At 37.3% G+C, this 9,976-nt stretch overlaps 1 protein-coding gene across 1 annotated transcript; it reads left to right on the forward strand.

The window, feature by feature from the left end:
- The first annotated feature begins 5,886 nt into the window (after positions 1–5,886).
- On the forward strand, positions 5,887–8,520 carry LOC6642281 (fork head domain transcription factor slp2). Its single transcript, XM_023175898.2, has one exon. It carries the CDS (start codon positions 6,085–6,087, stop codon positions 7,489–7,491), a length of 1,407 nt encoding a protein of 468 aa, XP_023031666.1. The 5' UTR covers positions 5,887–6,084; the 3' UTR covers positions 7,492–8,520.
- The last annotated feature ends 1,456 nt before the right edge of the window (positions 8,521–9,976 follow it).

The raw sequence follows: 9,976 nt of genomic DNA on the forward strand, positions 1-9,976 counted from the left end.
TGGCTGTGTTTATTTGCAAACAACAACTACAACAATAACAAGTGTGTCCAAAGTCCAAGCAAACTGTCCACTCCGGCGAGCGTGATTTCCACAAAATTTGGCCAATTAACAGAAACCAACACCCCCCACTCCCAGCCCATCTCTCACACACACACACAGCAAGAGAAAGGGCCGAAAGGGGATCCACAACCCTCTCTCTCTCGTAACCCTAACGCCGCAGTAAATAAATGTTTTCTCAACGGTTAAAACGAAATCAGATGTCAAGAGAGAGAGAGCAAAAGAATCTCTGCCTTCTGGTGAAAGGTTTAACCCGTTTGTGTTAAATTTGGAAAAATATTTGCATGGCTAAGCGATGGCGATTAGGTTAGGTTAGGAGGAAAATAGGAGTAGTAGGAGTAGGAGTAGGTTTCACGAAATGAGATTAATACGCGCTAAGCTTAAATCCGGCTGGGGGACATTCTAATCCTTCTTGGTCCTTCTCTTAACCCGTTCACATTCGAGAGACGAGATATGTATTTACATAGGTATGAGTAGGTATGCCAGGGTAGGACAATTTGTTGTAAATTCTCTCAGCTACCGTCCGGTAGGGTCCATGTAAACAGATCATATAAACAAAACGGAAGCACATGCTTAAACCCTTTCATCTTAGCTACCTACTTACCAACAAAATACGGTAGTAGTTTACCTAGTGTGGACCTCCGTTTCGCCCACACTTTGGGCAGAACCTCCTGTTTGCTTGCGCGCATCCGCGCATTGATCCGTTGAACAAACATGCTAATCCTGCGGTTAAACTGCCATTGAGTTTATATCAAAATATAAGGTATACATACACCTCGATGCCCATGCCATGCATGGCATAAATGTGCCAGGTATACCCGGAAGGACATCAAGGCTGGACAGAGGCGTATACCAACTACCGAACGGGTTGAGTCGACAGCGGCGACGGCGGCGGCGGCATGGAACGGGTTAAAAGGATCTTTTGCGGATTTATTTGTCCTCGTCAAATACATCAAAAGTCCTTTGAACAAAACTAAATGCCAGCCATAAATCCAGCCTGATTAGCAAAGTACTCTCGCCCCTTTGAACTCACATCGCATGTTTGTAGGTATCACAAACAGATTGAGAGCGAGTCTCACTCATATTGATGACAAATTCCTCTATGATTCAGCATTCAAAAACGGTAGCCTTTGGGTAAATATGTCTCGACTTTTCCATGATTTTCAATCAATGACAAGTTGGTTTTTTTTCTCTCACCAGTTTGTAAGGATTTTCAAATATTTGCTGGCACATAAATCCATTTGCCATTTGACGATAGTTATCCGGATGAAGCGGGAATTTCAAAGGGCTGAGAACAATTACACTAAATCTAAAAAAAATGTGTTTTTTTCAATACTTGAAAAAAAATATAAATACAAAAATATATACAAATATATACATCGATTACGGTATCCTTCTTATTTAGTCTCAAGATCATCTTAATGAGATAGGTGGTTCAATTTTGATTTTAGGCTACTTCAAAATAATTTTATCGAATAGTTTTAATGTGTTAATATATCTCTACCTTTAAGCTATGAATCTTAAGAAGTAGTTACAATTCCAGTAAAACTGAAATGTCCTCAGTGAAACTGTTTAGCATTATCCTCAGAATCCCCATTCATATTTTGTATGTACTTATGTTTTGGGTCCTTCGACTGGGCATCCCTTTTCGTCAATTAATGCTACCATAATATTATTTTTCTTGAACAACAAGTAGAAGTGCATTGAATTTTCCAACGAATAAGGAATTTTAATGGCGTTAAAATTAAATAGTCGATGTCTAAAATATTTCTGCAAGGGTATAAAAAGTTTGAGGTGTATGAGATGTTAAAAAAAATGTCTTCAATTTTGGTTATGTATATCCACTATAAAAATAGATATTTAATTATAGAAGTAATTAATAGAATTAAAAGTACACGAATGGTTTTAGGTCTTGCATAAAAAATGCTCTTCGTTATTTGAATCAAATAAAATTTTAAGTGAAATTTGTCATTTATTTATGATCATGGCTGGGAACACTAAAATATTTATATGACGAGGTAGAATCTCTTCAATTACATTTTCATTTCAATATAAACTATAATTAAATATGTATTTTCTTCGATTCTTAACAACTTTGAAATGTACAACAACTAATTTAAAATGTTGAAGTAATTATTAGTTTAACTCTTTATAATTAATTGATTCTCTTCCTGAAAATAGGGCCATCAAAGTCAATGTTAAAGTCCCCTTTGTATTATTACTTGTGTTATGTAGTAAGGATAACAATTCTACCAGTTATGACCAGGCTATAATTACTTTGTATTGTTTTTTTCCTTATGCAAGGCAAGCCAAAACAATTACCACACAGACATGTGAGAAAAAAATGGAAATAATGAATAATTTAAATTGAAATAATAGAGAAGAAAATCAATTGAAACAATAGAAGAGAAAAAAACAAGTTGAAGGTAATAATTAAAATGCCAAAGCTTGCGCCATTTTGTTTTGACCCGAAAGCACTTTTACGGCTAGAAGGAGAGAAGAGTTCCATCTCTTTCTTTTGATGGGGACTTGTACTCCATTCGCTCTCACTCTCCACTCAGTGAAAAAGCAGTAAAAAAACAACAATATTGTATAGAAGTCTAAGAGCAGAGAGCGCATGTCTCCAATAAATAAAGGCCAGCCCCAACGTTTAACTCTCACACTCACACACACACACACGCACTCGCGTACACACACATGTGCTCACACTCGAAGCCGCGGCACATTCCGTTACCTCAGACCCCAGAAAACATGGCGTCTTTGCGCTGTTATTGCATTTTTATGGCATTTTGTGTGTGTTCTTTGCACATTTCACTTCAGGTAAAACATGTTTTTCCTATGTTCCTGTGTTTCTTAGGCTCCAATCAGAGTGCCGCGACCGAGGCGACCCTTTGTATTGTCTGGACACTGCACAACACGCCCCCTAAAACGATATTGTGAAAACAATTATTGTGATTAACCCCCACTGCAAAATGGGGGAGTGGCCCATGCGAATGAAAGCAGATGTTTTCGTTTCTCTTCATTGGAAATGTCTGCTGTTTTTTTTTTTTTTGTATGTGATTACACAAAATTAGATATAATTGTTTTTTTGCTGCATTTTTCATAAAGCACTTCAAGGTGATTCGTACAAAAACACAAATTGTCTAAACTATTGTAATTGGCATAAACGGTTGGAAAATTGCCATCAAATGGTCAATTTAAATAGTTAAAATATAGGTAAGTACACTTTGAATAAATCAATAAAAATATTTATCAAAAAATTGTGTCAGTGATATTAGCACTAACCATAGAACACATAGATGGGACAAACTCATGATTTTTTGATTGCAAACGCTAGCATAGTCATGGAACCCCAGAGAACTTCGGGAAAACCCGAACGCTCGTACTCTCAATGAGAGCGTAAAGTGGGGAGAGGGCCAAGCAGCTACGAAAATAATTCAGTCTAGCACAGACTACTGAACGACGAAGGCAGGCCTATGTCGCTTGTGATTTCGTTCTGTCTATGTATGTGTACACTCATCGGTACATGCTCCGGCTTCGTAGTGTGTGTGTGACGTGAAGTTGTACAACATCGCATTTCAATAGGTCGCTCGACCAAAATTTTTAATTTTCGACAAAACAGCAGCAATGCGTATAGGATATGCCCCTGTGGAAAGAATATCAAGAAATATTGGTATCGTCTTCGTATGTATCTCGGTGGCTGTGCCGATAGAGTGTTCGCTTGCTAATGTTTCTTGGGGAATGTCCCTGGTTCGATTCCCAACTCGAAATCGTTGGCTTAAATAAGATTTTTCTCTATTTTAAAATTTTGTTTTGTTTGCGTTGATTTACATATTTGTTTCTTTATTTTTTGCTTAATTTAGTTTTTTATTATAGAATATATAAAATTAGTTTTATTAAAAAATATAAAAAAACCTTATGGTCGGTTTCGAAATGGGAATCGAACCAGGGGCATTCCGATTTCCAAGCGAACACTCTATCGGTACAGCCACCGAGATACATACGAAGACGATACCAATATTTCTTGATATTCTTTCCACAGGGGCATATCCTATACGCATTGCTGCTGTTTTGTCGAAAATTAAAAATTTTGGTCGAGCGACCTATTGAAATGCGATGTTGTACAACTTCACGTCACACACACACTACGAAGCCGGAGCATGTACCGATGAGTGTACACATACATAGACAGAACGAAATCACAAGCGACATAGGCCTGCCTTCGTCGTTCAGTAGTCTGTGCTAGACTGAATTATTTTCGTAGCTGCTTGGCCCTCTCCCCACTTTACGCTCTCATTGAGAGTACGAGCGTTCGGGTTTTCCCGAAGTTCTCTGGGGTTCCATGACTAGGCTAGCGTTTGCAATCAAAAAATCATGAGTTTGTCCCATCTATGTGTTTTATGGTTAGTGATATTAGTTAAAAGTTATATTTTATTTTGATGTTGTATATAGGTTTATATGTATGTATCTTGATTCTTAGGGCTATTATTTTGGGTTAGACTAATTTGAAATACTCGTTTATCTTTTGCAGTTGTGCAAAATCCTTGAAAAAGGATCTTATTCATCTCATTCTAAATCTCTTCCTTTCATAAATTTTGGTATATTTTTTGAAAATTATAGCTAAAAAATCCAAAATGAAGAAAATTATCATATTTGGTTATTTTTAATTGATATATACATAGCTTTTTCTTTGCCGTCTTGAGATCGATAAAAGTAATATAAATTATATAGTTTTAATATAAATAATATACAGTTTTTTCGAGATATTAAATTTGAAGCTTTTTAAATATTCAAAATCTAAAATATGGAGAATATTTTGACTAAGAAAGGGGAATATTTATATACCTGAAAGTACCAAATATCTTTAGTGTGCAGTATTTAATAAAAATCTTCTTGTGCTTAAGAATTAAATCTCTATTTAAAATGCAATAAAAATATACATAAAAGGTCTAAAAAGATTACAAACTATTTAACTAAAACAAGTTTATACAAAACAAATCAATCAATTTGACAATGTCTCAACAGCCATGAGAAAAGTAACACCTGGAAATTTTAAATAACTCCATAATGCAATATATTACTTAAGTATATTTCTGGTTATTTGTATTTCAAAATGTCTTAAACCTTTATTTCAGTTCCGGTAATGTTAATGCAAGAATTGAATACAGAAAAAAAATCCCTTTATTTATCCATATTTATAAATGTTGATCATATCGTTTGCAAACTTTCTAGAACTGAATGGAGGGCAACTCAACAACAACAATAACAGCGCAGCTACAATTAATAATTATGGCAACTGTGTGTATGAAATCCATTAAACAGGCAGCCAAACAAAAATATCCTCAAACCAAATGGAGTAAAGGCAGCTGCTGCTGCTGCTTGGTCATACAATACAGAAAAGAGCAAAAACCTGGCGTATCAAAATGCAACCCGCAACACATTAAAAAAGGGTGACCCCGACGCTCCATATGTTTGTATGGATGTACATGTAGCCATACCTAGGGCAATGAGAGAGAGCGCGTGTTCGTGTCAGTGTGGCAATTAGCAACAACACACAACGGAGAAATCTCAACAAAAGGCAGGGTAAGACAGGAAAGTGAGAAAGAGAGAGAGAGAGTAAGAGCTAGAGATAGATGTAGAGAGGGAGAGACTGTGAGAAAGAGAAAAGGAGAGCAAATTGGAAACGTTCCACAATTGCCATTGGCTCGTCGACTCGTCAAGCAACCCTCAGTGGGAAAAGAAAACAAAAAAAATGAAAAAAAAAATCAACGTGAACAAAGCAAAGTCGTTGCTGTTGCATTGGGAATCTTGTTTTTAGTCTACACAAAACGCCACAAAGCAACGGACGTTGATATCGTGTGATCACTGTGAACTTTATCCGTCGTCGATTTGCGTCGATAACAAAAAAAAAAAAAGAAAGGTGCTGACGTCGCGGAACTCGAGTTGAAAGTTTACAAAAAACAGAAATGTTTTGTCAATAAGAAAACGGAAGTAAAGTGAAAAATTCAACCAATAACCGATACAAAAATGGTGAAGATCGGCGAGGGTGCAAGTGTACCTAGCGATCATCATCATACCGTCGGCTTAAATTTAACAAATCTCATGAAAATGGCACGAACACCGCATTTGAAATCGAGTTTCTCCATTAATGCCATTTTACCAGAGACTCTGGAACAGGATGAGGAGAAAACGGAACCGGAAATCAATCCCTCACCATTGGGCTCTGAAGAACCAGAGCCGGATAGTGATGTGGAATCTGATTTAGATGTGACTTCAATGTCACCGGCACCGCCTCAAATGAATCCCAGTGAAATGAGTGATGTCGACGATGTCGAGGAGGAGGGAGACGACGAGGCCGATGACGACGAAGAGGAGGGCAACGAAAGCGGAGGCAATGGCGAGGGCGGCAAACCTGTCAAGGATAAGAAGGGCAATGAGAAGCCCCCTTACAGCTACAATGCCCTCATTATGATGGCCATACGCCAGAGTCAGGAGAAACGTCTAACTCTGAATGGGATCTACGAGTACATAATGACCAATCATCCGTATTATCGTGACAATAAGCAGGGCTGGCAAAATTCCATTCGACATAATCTTAGTCTGAACAAATGTTTTGTCAAAGTGCCACGGCACTACGATGATCCCGGTAAGGGTAACTACTGGATGTTGGATCCCTCGGCCGAGGATGTCTTCATAGGTGGCTCCACGGGTAAATTGCGAAGAAGAACAACAGCCGCCTCGCGTTCCCGCTTAGCCGCCTTCAAGAGATCTCTTATTGGACCCAGCATGTTTCCCAGTTTGGCTGCCTATCCCCAATTCGGACAATTCCTTACATATCCTCAGGCGGCGGCAGCAGCAGCTGCAGCTGCAGCTGCTGGACCAGCTGGTCTATTGGCCAGCATGTATCAACGTTACAATCCTTTTGCGCCAAAAAGTGGTTCTCCCATGAGCGCCATGTCGCCTCATGGTCCGTCCCCACATCACCATCCGCTCAGTCCACATCATCATCCTCACCATCAGCAGGGACCACCACCTATGCCTTCGTCGTTTGTGGGGCCAGCAGGATCGGTGGGTGCCCCGCCGCCATCAGTCCAACCTAATCCCGCCGCCGCCGCCGCAAGCACGGAACTGTATCAGCGTCTGCAGTATCAACAGTTGTTGCATCAACATGCAGCGGCAGCCGCTTTGGCGGCACATCAAAGGCAATTGTCGGCAGCGGCAGTGGCTGCCACCTCCACCATGTCGCATCTGGGTGGAGGACATCATCATCATCAACATCAACAGCACCAGCAGCAACAACAACACCAACAGCAGACATCAGCACCGGCGTCTCCGGGTGGACATCACGGTGGGGGACTGGGGGATTCGATTTCGCCTGTTGGCTCGCCTCAACCCATGCTCAAGCCTGTCACCGTTGTCTCACGCCATAGCTAAACCTCGACTGGATGCGGAGGCAACTGTAGTTTAAGTAATGTACATAGATATAGCCGCGACTGAGGCGCTAAGACGCTTGTAAATAGAAACGAGAAAAGATGCCAAGGTATTTGGATACGGGCCAATCGAATTACTGTAAATTTATAGAGAATCTAGGAAACCCTGCAGAGTTGAATTAAAAACAGGAAAAGACTACAATCGAAACCCTAAAAATTTACCAAAACTTTCAGTATCTTCATCTAAACAGAACAGAACATTCTAGGACTTTATATTCTTTAGTAGTGTCATTTTTCAAACCAATCCAGCTAAATATTGTTACAAAATCAAAAGTTTTCGAAAGTATTCAAACTAATATCGTTATCTTTGATATCGACTAATTAGTTTCCTTACAAGTTTTAAAACATTAAGAAACATTTCATTTTCAAATCCATATTTCGGATACTCATTGAACAAAATTTCTTTAAGTATTCAATGGTTACTTATGGATGGATTAGAATTGAACTCAAAACTAATGTAAATTACACTAATTAAGGTTTCGAATACACAAATCAGATATTCCTATTAGCTACATTCACAAATATCGTAACAGAAACGGTAAGAATCATGGGTAAAGAAAAATTTGGCCATTGAAAAACTTGATTGGATTGCTTAACTCGAATTGATTTTTTAAATCAAAGTATTTCACAATGATCAGGATAGCCTTTTTTCAAAAATATTAGGGATCTCAAGATTCAATCATATGCTTTTTATACACTTTACAGTTTAAATTAGAAATTTCGGATTTCAATTAGCTTTTATTGAAAACGTTAAAAGTTCTTTAAAAAAATTATAATTTTAGATTGTACATATAATACGAAAAGCTGTTTAAATAATAAACTCTGCAGGGGAACGTATAATAGAGAGATTCAGAATGTTTTTTTGCTAATTTGTTGTCACATATCTACACTAAAAAAACAAGATATTAATTTAAGATGATACTTAAGCGATGCTGGCAAAAAATCAAGACCTAAGCACTAATTAATTTATATATTTAAATATTTAGACACTGAAAGAAAAAAAGAAATACAAAAAACGAAAAACACATGAGACGCAAGAGAGTAAGAAATTGAAAATAAAAACAAAAAATTAAAACACAAACAAACATAAATGAGACCCCTATAATTTTGAGGAGGGGCATAAACTGGGCATTGGACTAGTGGTAAATTGAACTGCAGTTGCCTTAAATTAATCTGTTGTCGCGACAAAACTTGACGATGTTCAACAGGAAGTCCTTAATAAGTCGCCGTCTGAACACGCTATCTCTCTCTCTCTCTCTCTCTCTTTCTCTCTCTCGCTCTCTCTCCCTCTCTCTATGAACACATACATATTGTAAAAGTCGCGCTAAAAGCCACTGCTAAGTGTCAAATCAAATAAAATTTTAGCGCATGTCCCACACACGCCGAAGCGTGGAACCATTTCAGATGAAACAAGGGAGAGGCATAAAGAGGGGGGGCAGCTGATGAAATTGCTTTACTGCCGTTTTAGCCCATGGTCATTAGGTTCTATGTCGCGTTGTATGTGATGTGTGTTTGAGTTTTGCAGCCTACAACTACAAATATGTTAAGGCAGTCGATGACTACACCTAAAATGGGGGAAGGTTCTTATCGGTGAGTGGAATAAAATATGTGTTTGCATTGCATATATACGGGTTGAGGAAGGCATTTGAAATTTTAATTCATTTGGATTTAACTATAATGTATATAAACATTTCTTGCCACACTCTCTTATTTCCTTTATATTATTATAACTCCTATTCAATTAGATTAAAGCAGATTTATTTTTCTTGAGAACCTTTTTTCTTTCTCTTGTTTTGCTTAACTAAAGCCATCCTTAATTTCCACCCACTCCAAAACCATTTCTTGTACAAAGCTTTTTAAAATTAAAACTTTTAAATATTGAATTCAAATTTCAAAATTGATTAAGATCTGATTAGATCTGCTTACGTTTTCCAAATATTTTTAAATATCTTATCATTGCTATGTCGAAAACGGGCAAACTTTTTAATCAAGTAAGCACTAATGTTGAGTTTCTTTGATTTTTTGATTTCTCATATATTTTTTCTGGCAAAATGACAATATCGAAGTGATTTTTTTGGTATCGAAAACGTGTTTTCTCTAGTCTATTTGCAAATAATTTCGATAACTTGATCGCTGTTAAATGGTCAAAATATATTCTCAATGATGATTGAAATCGAAGTGTTAATGTTATATGTGAAGAAATGTTAAATTTCAATTTGCCCAGCAGCAATCGAAAATAAAATCTCACGGAAGTAAACTCTCGTAATATATGAAGTTAGATAATTAAAGTTAATATACTAATAACTGTTATTAGTATCAAGAGGAATATAAATTTCATAAAAATCCGATTAGATATAGCCAAGATATGGCTAAATAGGTTTCTTTTATAGTTGACTGTACACAAATACACAACTTTTTTAGATTATATT

This window comes from Drosophila willistoni (assembly GCF_018902025.1).
Source record: "Drosophila willistoni isolate 14030-0811.24 chromosome 2R unlocalized genomic scaffold, UCI_dwil_1.1 Seg167, whole genome shotgun sequence".
Taxonomy (NCBI): Eukaryota; Metazoa; Arthropoda; class Insecta; order Diptera; family Drosophilidae; genus Drosophila; species Drosophila willistoni.